The 17,996-nt window shown below is 38.7% G+C and overlaps 1 protein-coding gene across 1 annotated transcript in view; it reads left to right on the top strand.

The window, feature by feature from the left end:
- NLK (nemo like kinase) overlaps positions 1-17,996 on the top strand; it is a gene marked incomplete at both ends in the record, with an annotated part of 173,364 nt that overhangs the window by 92,367 nt on the left and 63,001 nt on the right. The window contains one exon of the mRNA XM_080712385.1: positions 12,618-12,673. Coding sequence (XP_080568511.1) covers positions 12,618-12,673 — 56 coding nt within the window. The remainder of the gene's footprint in view (positions 1-12,617; positions 12,674-17,996) is intronic.

Here is a 17,996-nt window from a genome sequence, read left to right as displayed (position 1 = left end):
GAAGCTATCCTTGCTCCTGCAATCCTCCTGTCTCAGCCTCCCAAATACTGGGATTACAAACCTGTACCACCACACACTAGCTTTGGACCTTAACTTTTTCAAGGGCTAAGTTTTCTAAAACATTTGCAAAATGGTCATGGTAAAAGCAGAAATAAGCCAGGCATGGTGGTGCAAGCTTGTAATCCCAGTGATGGGAGGCTGAGACAGGAAAATCATGGTTCACAGGCAGCCTCAGCTCCTTAGGCTCTTAGCAACTCAGTGAGATCCTGTTTCAAAATAAAGAATAAAAAAATAGGGATTGGAGGTGTTGTTTGGAGGTAGAATGTCCCTGGGTTCCATCCCAGTACTGCAAAAAAAAAAAAAACAAAACAAAACAAAAATAACTGTATATAATTATAGAGATTAAAATTTTAAAGGACTGGAGATATTTTCCAAATGCTCAGTAGTAAAGCATTTGTCTAGCATGTGAAAGGTCCTGGGTTCAATCCCCACAACTACCAAAAAAAACAAAAAAGTTATGCCAGCCAGATGTGGTGGTGCACACCTTTAATCCTAGTACTTGGGAGGCTGAGACAGGAGGATCAAAGGTTCAGGGTCAGCCTCAGCAAGTAGTGAGGTTCTTATCAACCTAGGAGACCTTGTTTTAAAAATAAAAATAAGAGCCAGGCGTGGTGGCGCATGCTTGTAATCCCAGCATTTGGGAGGTTGAGACTGGAGGATCGCGGATCACAGACAGCCTTAGTGAGGCCCTCTGCAACTCAGTAAGACCCTGTTTCAAAATAAAAAATGGGCAGGGGGTGTAGCTTGGAGGTCAGATGCCTCTGGGTTCCATCCCCAGACCTGCAAATAAATAAATAATACATAAATATTTGAAATATAAATAAAAAATATATAAATAAATATAAAAATAAAATAGGGCTGGGGTGTAACTTGGAGATATAATTCCCCTGAGTTCAATCCCCAGTACCACAAAAAGGAATTAAAATAAATTAGTTAAAAATACATACACATACACACAACCACCTTTTGGAGTTCCTAAGCTCTGTCATAAGAAGAGAGCCTGTGATACCTATAGGAATGTTTAAAAATGAGACGGATAATTGGAGATAATGATGGCATGGCACTATTTTATACATAATGAATTTCTGCTATTATTGATATTTGTCCCCCAAAAGCATCTCAAGGCTGGTATGTGTGGAATGTCAATTTTAAGAGGCAACTGGCTTTTGATGTAGTTTAGAGAACAAATGTATTTGTGTCCTGTGGAAAGAGCAATAGTGCTGGGTCATACAGAGGATACAAAGCAGCAGCAACAACAAAACAAACCAATTTAAGACATTGTCCTTTTGAAGGAGTAGACCAGGTATTAACACATGCTGCTGTTTGTTTAGGCAGTATGCTAAATACTGTACGTACATTAACTCATTTATTCCTTTAAATCTTGTCAAATGGGGCTTGTCAACTCTACAGAGGAACCAGAAGCTTAGAGTTAATATCTCTAAGGTCAGCCTGGCACAGAGTAGAGTGCAGATCCATCTGGCTCCAGTGCCCATGTTCATTAGTAAACATGTATTGTATGCATCCTATGTGCCTAAACTACATTAGCTTCTGGAGTCTCTGTCTTTAATATGATAAAACGATGACAAGACACTACGGGAGGCCTGCCTGTATGTACAGTCTGTTTTGCATACTTACCAGAGGGCTGGCCCACCAAATAGGTTTGTATGTTAGAATTACTGCAGAGCCAGGCGTGGTGGCTCATGCCTGTCATCCCAGTACTTGGGAGGCTGAAACAAGAGGATCACAAGTTTAAGGTCAGCCTCAGCAACTTAGTAAGACCCTGTTAAAAAATAAAAGTAAAAATAGGGCTGCGGGTATAGCTCAGAGGTAAAATGCCCCTGGGTTCAATCCCCCAATACCACAATTTTAAAAAATAAAGAAAACTACTACAAAGCCTTAAAATAGATATTCATGGATCTCACTTCAAACCTACTAAATTGGAGCCTCTGAGATTGAAGCCCACGTGTCAGTAATTCTTAAAACTTATCAGTTGAGTGATGGTAGCCAAGTACCATAATATTAAGGACAAGATAAAAACTGTTGTGGACCTAAAAATTCAAAGATGCTTCAAATAGGAAGGTAACCCTTAAGATGAATCTTTTGAGAATAAGATTTAATTGAATAGAAGAAGAAGAAAGGAATGTCATATTAAAAATGACATTTAGAAAGATTAGCCTGGTCATTGTAGGAAGGTCTGATTTTAATTTGGATGGCTTTTTATGTGTCAGAGAACAACTACAAAGCCCTGCAAGTCTTTGGATTTTCTTTTGAAAGAAATCTTCAAAGTATCAAATACATTGATTTCACGTGATCTGACTGAAACACACACACAAACACGTGCGCACGCGCGCACACACATCTGAGTAGCTGCCTCACCATCTTAAAAGATAGTCTTTCCTTGATGCAGTAACTCAGGGAAACAAGTGGATTTAAGTATTCAAAGCTTGGTGTTTAGGCACATCAAATGTCTAGTTGGAATCTGAACTTCTTTAAAATCTGGCAGAACTTTCTTTCTGAAAGGCTTCGCCATCTATACACTTGTGTGTACATATGCATAGTTGTTATATGATCAACATAGAAATGATGGTTGAGGTTTTTAAAAATCTGTACTCCTCTGAGGATGTAACGAAAGCTACGAACCCTTTCTTTTAAAATGTGCATATACACATCTGGACATGGTGGCACATGCCTGTAATCCCAGTGCTTAAAAGGCTGAGACAGAAAGATAGCAAGTTTAGCCAGGCGTGGTGGCGCACGCTTGTAATCCCTGCGCTGGGGAGGCAGAGACAGGAGGATCGCGCAGGTTCAAAGCCGGCCATGCTGGCTTAAGAGACCCTGTTTCCAAATAAAAATATAAAATAGGTCAGGGAATGTAGCCCGGAGGTAGAAGGGTAGAAGGGCTTCCAGAAACCCCAGTACCACTAAGAAGAAAAAAAAAGAAAGAAAGATAGCAAGTTCGAGACCAGCCTCAGCAACTTAGTAAGACCCTGTCTCAAAAACACAAAAAAGGGCTGGAGTATGGCTCGTTGGTAGACTGCTTCTGGATTTAATCCCCAGTACCACACACACACAAAAAAGTACCTGCACATTATTTTATGTCATTGTAGACTTTTACTTATCCTTTAAGGCCCATTTAGAGTCCCCATAAGATCAATTGATTCCTGCCAAGAGACCCATAATATAAGTCTTGGGCTTCTTATCTTTGGGCAGCAGCACTACAAGTACAGCACATGATCAGTCTATTGAAGAGTGAATGAAATTGACTGGGAAAAAAATGCAGGGTCTAGAGTAATGATCTCAGCCATCTTTCTTTTGGGTGCTTTCACCCATTCTAGAGTGTTCTAGCAAAGGTAGAATGAGGTAAAGGAGGATTGTTCATATTTCTTTGTATAGTCTGATCTGAAACAAAAGGATCGCAGGTTCACAGCCAGCCGTAGTTATTTGGTGAGGCCCTCCGTGACTTAGTGAGACCCTGTTTCAAAATAAAGAATAAAATAGGGCTCAGGGTGTGGCTTGGAGGTAGAATGCCACAGTACCCAATAAAAAATTCAATCCCCAGTACCACAATAAAAAAGGTGTTTTTGTTTGTTTGTTTGTTTTACTTTGCAGGGGATTGAACTCAGGGCCATATGAGTGCTAGGCCTTATTACTGATCACTGAACAGCATCTCCAATACCCTAATTTTGAGACATGATCTTGCTAAGTTGCCCAGGCTGACCTTGAACTTGTTATCCTCCCTCGCTGGCTTAAGAGACCCTGTTGGGAGTGTAGCCTGGAGGTAGACAAGCTTCCAGGAACCCCAGTACCACAAAAAAAAAAAAAGACTTATTTTATAAAAATAATGACATATGCCGGACGTGGTGGCGCAAGTTTGCAATCCCAGCATTCGGGAGGCTGAGACTGGAGGTTTGCAGACAGCCTCAGCTACTTAGTGAGGCCCTCCACAACTTAGTGAGACCCTGTTTCAAAATAAAGAATAAAAAAATAGGGCAGGGGGTGTAGCTCAGAGGTCAAATGCCCCTGGGTTCTATCCCCAAACCCGCTAATAATAATAATAATAATAATAATAATAATAATAATAATAATAATAATGAGATTTGATAGTGTTTACAGTCTATAATCACTAGAAAAATGCCAATTAAAACTATAATGAGCTTAGTGTGGTGACACCTGCTTGTAATCCTAGCATTCAAGAGGCGGAGACGAGTTGATGGCAGTTCGCAGATAGCCTCAGCTATTTAACGAGACCCTTCGTAAATCAGTGAAACCCCATTTCAAAAAATAGACTAAAAAATTATAACTGGGGGTGTAGCTCAAAACCCAGAGAGGTTCCATCCCCATTACCACAAAAGAAAAACTATAATGAGATGGATGTCACCATATACCCACCAGAAAGGCTGAAATTATAGACTGACATACGAAGTGTTAGCCAAGGTTGTTGATCAACTGAAACTCATGTGTTGCAATGAGAGTAGAAATTTGTAAAACCACTTGGGAAGATTGGCAATTTTCATCAAAGTTAAATGACTCACTAACCTCATTGACTCAGCCATTGAACCCCTTGAGTTGTTAAGTACTCGAGAAATGAATACTTATATCCATCAAAAGACATGTACAAGAATGTTTATAGCAGCTTCAGTAATAAATAGAAATAGCTGGGCATGTTGGCACACACTTGAAATTCCAGTATTTGGGTGGCTGAGAAAGGAGAATTGCAGGTTTGCAGCCAGCCTCAGCTACTTAGTAAGGCCCTCGGCAATTTAGTGAAACCCTGTTTCAAAATAAAAAATAGGTTTGGGGGTGGAGCTTGGTGGTAGATGCCCCTGGGTTCAAACCCAGAACCACAAATAATAACAATAATAGCTAGAAATAAAAAAACAAGGCTGGGCATGGTGGCTTGTAATCCCCGCACTTGGGAGGCTGAGACAGGAGGATCGCATAGGTTCGAAGCCAGCCTCAGCTACTTAGCGAGGCGCTCAGCAGCTTAGTGAGAACCTGTTTCCAAATAAAGTATATATTTCCAGGTCTGGAAATATAGCCTGGAGATAGAAAGGCCCCTGGGTTCCACCCCCAGTACCACCAAAACAAAAAACAAAACAAAACACAATGTAAATGTCTACCAACAGTACTCTAGTTAAGTGTATTGGAATATTCCATTCCTATAATGGCATACTACACATCAATAAAAACGATGTACCACTGGGTCACATAGCAACATGAATAAACCTCACAGGTATACCAGTATGAAAGAAGCCATACATGAAAGACCTAATTCATACTCTTCTCTTTTTTCTTAATTTGGTAGTGGAGGTTGAACCCAGGGACATTCAACTTCTGAGCTAACGCCCACCAGCAGTTTTGACTTTTTTTTTTTCTCTCTTTCTACTGGGGATTGAACCCAGGAGCATTCTACCTCTGAGCTATACCCCCAGACTATTTTTTATTCTTTATTTTGAAACGGTCTTTTAAGTTGCAGAGGGCCTCACTAAGTAGCTGAGGTTGGCCACAAATCCGGATCTTCCTGTCTCCGCCTCCCAAGTACAGGGAATTACAAGTGCGCACCACCATGCCCAGCATTTTACTTGTTATTTTGAGACAGCATCTTGCTAAATTACTGAGTGTCTTACTAATTTGCTGAGTCTGGCCTCGAACCCGTGGTCCTCTTGTCTCAGCCTTCCGAGTGTTGGGGTTACAGACTGGCACCATCACACCCAGTTAAGATTTCTCTTTTTATGATTCAATTTGTGTAAAGGCCCAAGAACAGGCAGAATGAATCTATGGTGACAAAAGCGAGAGTAGAGCCAGGCATGGTGGCGCACGCTTGTAATCCTAATACTTGGGAGGCTGAGACAGGAGGATCGCAGGTTCAAGGCCAGCCTTAGCAATTTAGTAAAGCTCTCAGCAACCTAGTGAGACCCTGTTTCCTGTTTCCAAATAAGAAATAAAATTGTTCTGGGGATGTAGCTCAGAGGTAGAATGCCTCTGGGTTCAATTCCCAGTAACTAAAACACACACACACACACACACACACACACTAGTACAAAGGAAAGGGGGACTTTTTTCCTCCCTCACTGGGGATTAAACCCAGGGGTGCTCTACCACTGAGCTACCCCCCCCCAAGCCCTTTTTATTTTTTATTTTGAGATAGGGTTCACAAAGTTGCCCAGACTGGTCTTAAAATCTTTCTGCGTCAGCCACCAAAGTACTAGGATTATAAACTTGCACCACTGAACCTAGTGTCAGGGGATTTCTTTTCTCTCCTTCTTCCTCCTTCTTCCCCTTTCCCTCCCTCCTCTTCCTCCTCTTTGTTGCAAGGGGGCTTTATAGGGTGTTGAAATGCTTAATTTATTGATCTGGGTAGTACTTAATGGACATGTGTGTGTACAAAAATTTTTCAAGTTATATTCTTAGGGTTTGTGTACTTAATGTTACAACTCTATAAAAAAGTAATAATTGTGTAGCTTATAAAGAATATCACTTGACATCTTTTGGACTCTGAATTCTGAATCAAGCAAAAAAAGTAAAGAACTTAGAACCTATTAAGAGGTCAGAGGATAGAGGCAGATCCTTTGTTAAACAGGATTTCATTTTAAACTAGCTTCTTTATAAGTACCTTATTCTTGTCTTTAAATCATTGGCAGAAGAGAAACTCATTAAATGTTTGTTCTATGAATGAACAGTTAAATTTCTGGTCTTTATATTTGGAACTGACATTACACATGGCAGTTAATTGCTTTACTGATAAAGGGATGACTGAAACTAAGCAATTTGTTCATCATGCAGTCACTCATGGAAATTAAAATCCTAAAAAACAGCTAACATAATGAGCTTTTGTCCAGTTCTTAAAAGAATTGAGAAATGTGCAGAGATACTATTTAGTAATGAGCATCACTTAAGATGTGACTTTAATTCATTTTTCAATTGGATAAGTCGGCTTTCTTTGTGTTTGAGATCCTTTGAAAAGTTTGTGGTATTTGGGGATGCTTTGACTCTTTACAAGCCAAAGTCTTTATAAGAGTCTTTCGATTTACATCATAAGGCTAATCTCCCATAATTTATTCCCTCAAATAATCGTGAGGTTATAGAGAAACCCCAGCTTTCTAAATGGGGAGTCAGACATGAAGTTTGGAGCTTGAAACTCTATTACTCCTTCTCACTTACTCATTTATGTTACTTCGAGCTTTCTGGATCATTTCTGCTGGTTTATATACTGTTTTACCACCTAGAAATACTGTGGCCTGCCATCCTCTAATAACATTTTAGAGTAAAAGGAATAGGCATAAAACAACAGGCATAGAAAAAGCTCTAGATAGAGTTTAAAACATTATACCTCCGAAGCTTACAAGCATAGCCAAAAGCTGTAGTGCAAATGTCTAACTCTGTCTTACATGGGTTTTCTACAAAAGCCTTTTCACATATGGAGTAAGAAAGCCTCATTCTTCTCTGTCAAGGTTTAAAGTGTATGGCTGTCACTTTCCTCTAGATAACCTCTAATTATAGCAGATAGATTTGAAGTGTAAAATAGCTTCGTCTAATGGACACTGTCACTCACTGAATTCTGTTTTCCCCCAAGACAGGATGTATGTTGTTCAGATTCAGAGTTCAGAGTCCGAAAGATGTCAAGTAAAACACTAATTTCTAATTGCCTTTTTCAAGCTTTAAATATGCAGGTTAAAATTTTTTTCTATCATGTAATGAGAAAGAAACTTTTTTCTATCACAAATTATGTGAATTTGTAATACTGGCTAATTACAGGTTTTATAAAATACAGAAATGAAAAAGTTATTTGTATATGATGAGATTTTTTTCGCTGAAGAAACTAGAAAATCTATTGTTTTCTAAATACAAAAAAATTTCCAAGTATAAACATTTTAATTCCAAAGGAGATGTAGATATTCCTTATGAAATCATCTAAACTATTTTAGAAACATATATTTAACTATTTCTAAAGTGAGTAATACCTTTTCACTAAAGGTGGTTTTAGTTTAATACAATAATAATAATTTATTTATTTATATTTGTGGCACTGGGATTTAACCCAGAGGCATTCTACCTCTGAGCTAAACCCCCAGCCCAGTTGTATTTCTTATTTGGAAACAGGGTCTCACTAAGTTATGGAGGGCCTCACTAAATTGGCTTCAAACCTGTGAGCCTCCCGTCTAAGCCTCCCTAAGTACTGGGATTACAAGTGTGCGTCATCAACAGTAAATTTTAATTTAAAATTTTAAAGTGAGCCAGGCATGGTGACATATACTTTTAATCCCAGTACTTGGGAAGCTGAGATAGGAGGATAGCAGGTTCAAGGACAGCCTCAGCAAACAGTGCAAGTTTCTTTCTTTTTTTTTTTTTTTTTTTTTTTTTGGTGGTACTGCGGTTCCTGGAAGCCCTTCTACCTCCGGGCTACACTCCCAGACCTATTTTTGCAGTTTTATTTGGAAACAGGGTCTCCTAAGCCAGCGCGCGGGGCTAGCTTCGAACCTGCGCAATCCTCCAGTCTCTGCCTCCCAAGCGCAGGGATTACAAGCGTGCGCCACCACGCCCGGCAACAGTGCAAGTTTCAACAACCTAGCAGGACCCTGTTTCAAAATAAAAATGAAAACTGGGTGTGATGGCACATGCTTGTAATACCAGCACTGGGGAGGCTGAGACAGGAGGATTGCGGTTCGAAGCCAGCCTCAGCTATTTAGAGAGGCTCTCAGCAACTTAGTGAGACCATGATTCCAAATAAAATATAAAATAGGTCTGGTAGTATATCCCAGAGGTAGAAACCCCCTAGGTTCCATCCTCAGTACCAAAGTAAATAAAATAAATAAATAAATAACCAAACTAAGTAAAAATAAGGATGAGAATGTAGCTTGGAGGTAGAATGCCCCTAGGTTCAATCCCCAGTGCCACACACAAAAATAAAATAAAATTTAAAGTGATATATACTTGGCTGGAAAAAAGAATAACATTAAAAATAATTGAGTTTAGGCCAGGCGTGGTGACACACACTTGTAATCCCCACGTTTGGGAGACGGAAACAGAAGGATCATGCAGGTTCAAAGCCAGCCTCACTGGTTTAAGAGACCCGATTTTCAAGTAAGTATATATATAAAAAAAAATAGGTCTGGGAGTGTAGCCCGGAGATAGAAGGGTTTCCAGGAACCCCAGTACCAACCCCCCCCAAAAAAAGATGAGTTTTCTTATATAAGTACATTGCAAAAGGAAAGAAATGGAGGAAAAATTAGATTAAAACTTAAAAGGTATAAGTTAATCACTCATAATATATAAATCTTATTTAGCGTCTGATTGAGGCTTTATTTAAATAATAAAATTAAAATTTACTTAATATTTGATTATATTAAAAACATCACATGCTAGGCCCTGGGTTCAATTCCCAACCCTGCAAATAAGTAAATAAATGAATATATATATATATATAATTTTTTTTTTTTTTGGTGGTACTGGGGGTGGAACCCAGGGGCTTTCTACCTCCTGGCTATACTCCCATACCTATGTTTATATTTTATTTGGAAACAGGGTCTCACTAAGTTTCTGAGAGCCTCACTAAGTAGCTGAGGCTGGCTTCAAACCTGTGCAATCCTCCTGTCTCAGCCTCCCAAGCGCTGGGATTACAAGCGTGTGACACCACGCCCGACGTTAAATTAAAATTTAAAATATTAAATTTTTAGATGTTTTTTTCAAGCATATGCTTTAAAAAAAACTGATACATTATAATCATACACCCTTTTTGTTGTTGTTGTTTATGGTGCTGAGGATCAAACCCAGGGGGCATTCTACTTCTGAGCTACACCCACAGCCTGATTTTTTTTACTCTTTATTATTATTTTTTATTTTTTTTTATTTTTTTTATTTTTTTTTGGTGATACTGGGATTCCTGGGAACCCTTCTACCTCGGATTACACTCCAGACCTATTTTTTTTATATACTTTTTTTATTTGGAAACAGGGTCTCTTAAGCCAGCGCTGCTGGCTTTGAACCTGCGCGATCCTCCTGTCTCAGCCTCCCAAGCGCGGGGATTACAAGCGTGCACCACTACGCCCGGCCATTATTCTTTATTTTGAAATGGGGTCTTGTTAAGTTGCAGAGGGCCTCCCTAAGTAGCTGAGACTGGCTGCCAACCACGATCCTGTCTCAGCCTCCCAAGTACTGGGATTACAAGCGTGAGCCACCACTCCCAGCTGTAGTTACACATCTTAAGAGAGTACAAGATGGTAGAGGCATACATGTACACATCACTCATTTAAATGTTTTGATTTGACAATTACAGTTTTAAGTTTTTATGTTTACTTAATTGAAAAATGTGTGATATATGCTTCATATTTATAGAGGAAATAGAGACTATAAATAAAGCAAGAATGACCATATATATAAAGGTCAGGTATTGATTATGTGAATATCTTCTATATTATTCTGCCTGTTTTTTTAAATATGTTTGAAATCCCACAGTAAAATAAATTTTTTTCCTTAAAAAACTAAGGTAAAGATTAGAAAATTTGAGCTGGAGCCAGGTGTGGTGGTGCATGCTTATAATTCCAGTACTTGGGAGGCTGACAAAGGAGGTTTGTGGTTCGCGAACAGCCTCTGCTTCTTAATGAGGCCTTCCACAACTTAGTGAGACCCTGTTTCAAAAGAAAAAAGAAAAAGTAGGACTGGGGTGGGGGTAGCTCAGAGGTAGAATGCTCCTGGGTTCAATCCCCAGTACCAAAAAATAGATTAGAAAATCTGAACATGTACTATACGATTTTCTGTTGATTTCTTCTATGTCCTATGATCTTGGTACTTCTCATTATCAACATAGATCCAAATCTTTTAAGTATGACATCAAATATGGGACTTAAAAGAATAACTAGACAGCTGGCAGGGATGTAAGCCATTTGTCCTGTTACACTGGTAGTGTGCTGCTTTTACGAAGGACTTGAATTTCAGGTGCTTTAACATCTTTTTTTTTTTCCCTCACTCATGATTTCTTCCCCTGTCCTTAGAATAAAATCCTGCAGTATTTAATATGATTTAAAGAGACTTTGTGTGATGTATCCCTGCTTTCCTCTTCCACTTTATACTAGTCTACTCTCCTCCTGTTCACTGTGTCCATTCGCCTGCTGTCTGAAAGCTGCCCTGGTGTCCTCACATTGCCTGCTGGTTGACTGACCAACGTCTGCTCATCCTTCAAATCCTAGCCTAGTGTTAACTTCAGGCGAGCTTTTCTCCCTACTCCCTTTTCATTTTTCTTTCATACTAATAGATGTCATAATTCTATTTTGTGTAACTATTTGTCTACTTGTTTCATGCTTACCTCTTTTGTGGTTACAAAAGCAAGGATGATAATGTTTTGTTCATTTCTGTAACCCAGAAGCTTACCACAGTGCCTGTGAGGTAGAATATAAATAGTAAACAGTGTTGCCGGGCGTGGTGGTGCACGCTTATAATCCCTGCGCTTGGGAGGCGGAGACAGGAGAATCGCGCTGGTTCAAAGCCAGCTTTGCTGGCTTAAGAGATCCTGTTTCCAAATAAAATATAAAAATAGGTCTGGGAGTGTAGCCTGGAGATGAAAGGGTTTCCAGGAACCCCAGTACCACCAAAAAAAAAAAAAAAAAGGTAAATAGTAAACAGTGTTAAACAGAATAATAAAGGAATGAATGGTAGATATGGTAGAAAGAATGGTAGGTACAATTCTACATGCTCTTTGAGCAACACTCATTGTTAAAAATATGTAATTTTGCTGGGTGTAGTAGCACATGCTTTTAATCACAGTACTTGGGAGGGTGAGACCTGAAGATCATAAGTTCAAAGCCAGTCTCCTTGACTTAAGCAAAGCCCTTTACATCTTAGTGAGACCTTGTTTTCAAGTGAGAAATAAAATTGGGTTGGGAGTATAACTTAGAGGTAGAATACCTCTGGTACAATGCACCAGTAAAAAAATAAAAAATAAAATAAAAATTAAAATGTAAAAAAAAGAATTCCTCTGGGTTCAGTCTCCTGTACTAAAAAAAGAAAAAGAAAAAATACAAAATATGGCATTTTGATAAGTATGGTGGTTTATGCCTGTAATCACAGTATTTGGGAGGCTGCGAAACAAGTTTGAGGAGAACCTCAACAAGTAATGAGACTCTCATCAACCTAGCAAGACCCTGTTTCCAAATAAAATCAGGCTGGGGTTGTAATTCAAGGGTAGAATGCCTCTGGGTATACTCTCCAGTACCACCCAAAAAAAATACACACACACACACACACACACACACACACACACACACACACACACACACGGCATTTCTTTCCAACACTGTTCTGGGTAGGGATTTGGGTAGCGTGTGGTATTATGACCCAGTTGTGTCTTTCATTTTGATTTAACTAGAATTGTCTTTTAGGTGGCAAGTTACAGATCCATCTTAATGCTTAGAGCAGTGTTTTTTAACTGATGAATTTAGTTAATTTCAGTGGGCAATTGTAACTGCTTAAAAGCATTAAAAAGTTAATAGTATGTACTTGCATATACATTGAATTTTGTTTTCATTTTAGTTCTCTAAATTTGACTTTTTTTCCCCTTTTCTCAGGTACTCTCTGCCCTTGACATACTCCAACCTCCACACATTGACTATTTTGAAGAAATGTATCCTAACCAGGGAATGTGAAAGAAGGGTACAATTTTTTTTAAGCTCATTTGTTCTTCTAGAACCATTTGTGATTCATGCCTCGAATTGTATTAAATCTCATCCTTCCAGAAGTGGTTGAGTTCCTGGAACCAGGTAATTTTGAAATCCCACGTATCTGGCAGAGCTCACTCAGTACTATATGCATGTCCTGTATGGTGATACCATAGAACAGACATCTGAATAGATGTCTAATTTAATCCTCACATAGTATTATCAGATAATTACCATTTCATTTTAAATGAAACCAGTGACAGCCATGTTATAGTGGAACCCATTAAAGCAAAGAGTTAAAAGAGTAATACTGCCCTTTCTCATAACACTTTGGGTAAGGTGAAAATTAATGAGCTGAGTACGTTAAATATCCTGTGTTTCACAAATAATGGTGATGGTAGTGGTGATAATAAGTCACCGTTACTTGCATATTTTTATTAGACACCAGTCAAATTCTAAGTTCTGTATATATAAGAGTTTATTTAATCCCTCTAACAGCTCTCTTGAGAAGGTATGTGTTTATTCCCACTTTATAGAAGAGGAAATTGAGGCCCAAAGGTAAGAAAGTTGAATAAGCTCATAGAACTAGAAAGAACTGGGATTGAGTTTCACATCTAGGCAGTCTGACGATATAGCCTTGTGTTCAAACCCTATATATATATGATTCTCTCAGGTTAGAGGCTTTAACAATCTCATATTTCTACTGTTAATGTCTAAAAGTAGTATGTTAGGTATCATGCATAATAATGAACTATAAAATAATACATGATAAGCCGGGCGTGGTGGTGCACGCTTGTAATCCCCACGCTTGGGAGGCAGAGACGGGAGGATCGCACAGGTTTATATTTTTATTTGGAAACAGGACACTGTTTCCAAATAAAAATATAAAAAATAGGTCTGAGAGTGTAGCCCAGAGGTAGAAGGGCTTCTAGGAACCCCAGTACCACAAAAATAAAAATAAAATAAAATAATGCATGATAATAGCTCCTGAGACTATACATGAAAAAATTGAGACATGGATTAGCCCATCTGACATTCCTAAGCAAAGTGTCAATTTTCATTCTGCATTTAGCATGATAAAACTTTCAGTGAAAGGTCCAGAATGCTAAATCATTAAATTTGGTGAGCTCATAAAAGTGCAGTTTATTCAGACTAGACTTTTTGTTAATACTTTAGGCCTGTTTTTCAAAATAGAAATTAATATGATTGGCTTTTAGTTTTTACTAATATTTTAATTTTATTTTTTACTAATATTTACTATATTAAACCAGTATTTTCTGATTCAGCAGAAAAATAAATGAAAAGTCTCATTCTTACACAGGTGACATGCACAGGTAATTCCACACTAGACAATGATCTCTTATCATTTCCTTAGAAACTGGGAACAATTAAAAGCTTCCCTAAAAGAAAGAGAACAGCTAAACTGGCAAGAGAACTGGGAGACCTTATAAGGTGCTAGAATTCTCACTGATCCACACTGCTGGGGTGTTTTGATCTGATAAAGCAAAACTTTTATAGGGCTGGGGGTGTAGCTCTGGGGTAGAATGCCCCTGGGTTCAATCCCCAGTACTACAAAAAAACCCAAAAAACTCTTCTATGTATTTAATTTTCTTTCAATGCTAAAGATTGTACCCAGAGCCTCACACGGGCTCGGCAAGTGCTCTAACACTGAGCTATATCCCCAGCCCTGATAAACCAAAACTCTTGAGTGCTATACTCCTTGATGATATTTTAATCCATAAATTCCTTATGGATTTTTCCAGCAGTAAAATTCAAGTACCCTAACCCTACACTTTTTCCAGGAAGGAACCATACCTCGATGAGTTCCTGGCTGAAAAGAGTATCTAATTTATCTGATACTTTCAAGCAAGTCACATAGTTTGAACAAACCCCTACTGCTTTCTTTTAAAGTTCAAAATTAACCTAAAGGTAGAAGAATTGAACAGATTCTTTTTTTTCTCGAGTATAGGTCAGCAGTGACAGCTGACGAAAAAGTGTTAATTTTTCCATTTCATAGAATTCATAGTCACTTGGGTTTCATTGAAGGACAGGAAGGTGTTGGTGGTAGTGGGCAGTACTTCTTTTATTCACCAAAAATACCTTCCTACACTTGCCCTGGATCTACCTTCTTTACGTGGTTTGTGGGAAGGAAATCTACATACTAAAAGGCATTCCTTGTGTGTGGCTTTATTTCTGCCTCTTTGAAAATGAGTTGCTGAAACCAAACCTTGAAATTAAAGAAATTCGCTTTATTAATTATGAATTTAGAGCCACGCACACTTGTAATCCCAGCATTCGGGAGACTGAGACCAGAGGATCGCGGTTCGTGGACAGCCTCAGCTACTTAGTGAGGCCCTCCGCAACTTAGTGAGACCCTGTTTATTTATTTATTATTATTATTTATTTATTTTGGTGGCACTGGGGTTCCTGGAAGCCCTTCTACCTCCGGGCTACACTCCCAGACCTATTTTTTGCATTTTTATTTGGAAATAGGGTCTCCCAAGCCAGCGTGCGCAGCTGGCTTCGAACCTGCGCGATCCTCCTGTCTCTGCCTCCCAAGCGCAGGGATTACAAGCATGCGCCACCACACCTGGCAGTGAGACCCTGTTTTTAAAAAAAAAAAAAAAATAGGGCAGGGGGTGTAGCTCGGAGGTTGAATGCTCTGGGTTCCATCCCCAGACCCCGGGGAGGGGGGGGAATATATATATATATATATATATATATATATATATATATATATATATATATGTATATGTATATGTGAATTTTAGGGCCAAAGATGTGGCTTAGTGGTAGAATGCTTGCCTAGTATGCTTTCCTGAGTTGCATCCTCCATCAATCATATTGATTTATTGCAATCAATATGAATTGTACTGTTATTGTATCTCAGGGGTTCCCTCAGGTTTGATGATTCACTAGAATGACTCAGATGACCTGGGAAAACTATTATTCTCCTACTTATAGTTTATTACAGCAAAAAAGTTTACTTATTAAAGTCAGCAGAGGAAAAAGATTGATAGGGCCTGGCATGAGATTCCCCTTGTCCTTTTCCAGTAGAATTGTACAGACACCAGAGTTTAGTTCTCCCAGCAATAATGTATGACAACATGGGTAAGTGTTACACCAGAGAAGATACCTGATCCTTGGTGTTCAGAGATTATGTTGAGGGTCAGTTACATACGAATAGAGTACCCATGGGACTGACAATAGCCACTCAATCTTCCCCGCACCCCAACCCAGAGGTCAGACAAATATGCCATAGCCCAAGGAGCAGGCAAACAAAAGCAGGTGTTCACCATAAACCATATTGTTAGCCTAAACTATTTGTCATGGCCAAAGCCCCTCATGTACTAAGACACATATTTTGGGCAGATATTCCAGTGGCTCAAAGGTTATTTCCTAGAGGCCAGTCCTGAGAACTTGTGAATGAACAGGGATTGGTTAACCCATATCTGCTGAGTTATTGTACATAGGCTACCCATGTGAAAAGAATGTTTACATTTAAGGTCCTTGGTGAATATGAGTACACTAAATAATTACCAAATATATTTAGGTTCTCTTTATTGAGCACTTATCTAATTCATTATACCTATTTTGGTTATGTTATAATTTAAGTACAGGTTGTTTATATCAAACATTAATTTTGTGTGCACGAATTTGTCATTCCTTTAAAAAGAAAAAAAATGTGCATGCTTCTATAAGGTAGTTCTCAATCACTTATTACTGATAATTTAACTGCATTTGGGAGAGCCTTGATTCATCATTATTTCACTCTTTCAGAACAGAGGAAAAGTTAACATGGTTAGGGTTTGTTTTTTTTACTTTATTTTATTTTTTTGGTGGTACTGGGGGTGGAACCCAGAGGCTTTCTACCTCCGGGCTACACTCCCAGACCCATTTTATTTTTTTTTGGAAACAGGGTCTCACCAAGTTGCTGAGAGCCTCACTAAGCAGCTGAGGCTGGCTTCGAACCTGCGCGATCCTCCTGTCTCAGCCTCCCAAGTGTGGGGATTACAAGCGTGCGCCACAGTGAGTAACATTGGTGGTGTAGTAGCTGTTGATAGCCAACTTTAGCCCATTTTATTTGTTAGCAAAATGTTTCTATGAAATTCCTCTTCCTTGGCATTGCTCATGAATGTTCAAGAGCCTTTGTCATAAAATATTCATGGAACCTTCTAGTACACCATTTATTTAAATATTTTATTTTGTATTTTTGTCTCGCCATATCACTTTTTTTTAGCTTTAGATTAAAAAGCTAACATGTTACTCTTACAGCAATTAGCTTGCTACAGATGGAAAAATTTTTCAAATTGCAACCTCAATATTAAGTTTTCTGTCTTGTAATTTTCACTTATATGTAGACTCACACTCAGGGAAAAAAAGGCATTTTCCAGCAGATATGTCATTTGGAAAGACTGGATGTTTTTAGCATAAAGAGGAATTCTACCTTTAGCTGCCACAGGATTATAAAGAGAAGGGGTCAGTATGTAGAGTCACAAATATATTTGTCATAATACCTAAATACCACTGTACACATGGTACCATATCATTGTTGGGTTGTTTTTTTTTTTTTTCCTTTTTTTTCCTACTGGAAACCAAAAAGAAAAAAAAAAAAAAACAAAGATAAGGTATCATATGTACGGTGGTATTACTTCTACCTATAGTTGCCACAGGATTATAAAGCCTTTTTAGGAGGGAATGGTTTGGCATAGCATATAGGATAATAAAGATAAGAGTTGTCCTTGTTTTTTTTTTATTTTTTATTGCTTGTTTGTTTGTTTTGCGGTACTGGGGATGGAACCCAGGGACATTCTTCCATTCTTCCTCTGAGCTACACTACCAGCCCTTTTTTTTTTTTTTTTTTTTTGGTGGTACTGGGGGTGGAACCCAGAGGCTTTCTACCTCTGGATTATACTCCCAGACCTATTTTATATTTTATTTATTTATTTATTTATTTATTTATTTTTGCGGGTCTGGAGATGGAACCCAGGGGCATTCGACCTCCAAGCTACACCTCCTGCCGTATTTTTTATTTTGAAACCAGTCTCACTGAGTTGCTGAGGGTCTCACTAAGTAGCTGAGGCTGTCCGCGAACTGGGTCTCAGCCTCCCAAATGCTGGGATTACAAGTGTGTGCCACCACGCCCGGTTTTTTTATATTTTATTTGGAAACAGGGTCTCACTAAGTTGCTGAGAGCTTCACTCAGTAGTTGAGGCTGGTTTCAAACCTGTGCAATCCTCCTGTCTCAGCCTCCCAAGCACAGGGATTACAAGCTTGCACCACCACGCT

Source organism: Muscardinus avellanarius (assembly GCF_963383645.1).
Source record: "Muscardinus avellanarius genome assembly, chromosome: 16".
NCBI lineage: Eukaryota > Metazoa > Chordata > Mammalia > Rodentia > Gliridae > Muscardinus > Muscardinus avellanarius.
The sequence above is the reverse complement of the archived record's forward strand: the minus strand, read 5'-3'. Positions and strand labels throughout refer to the sequence as shown.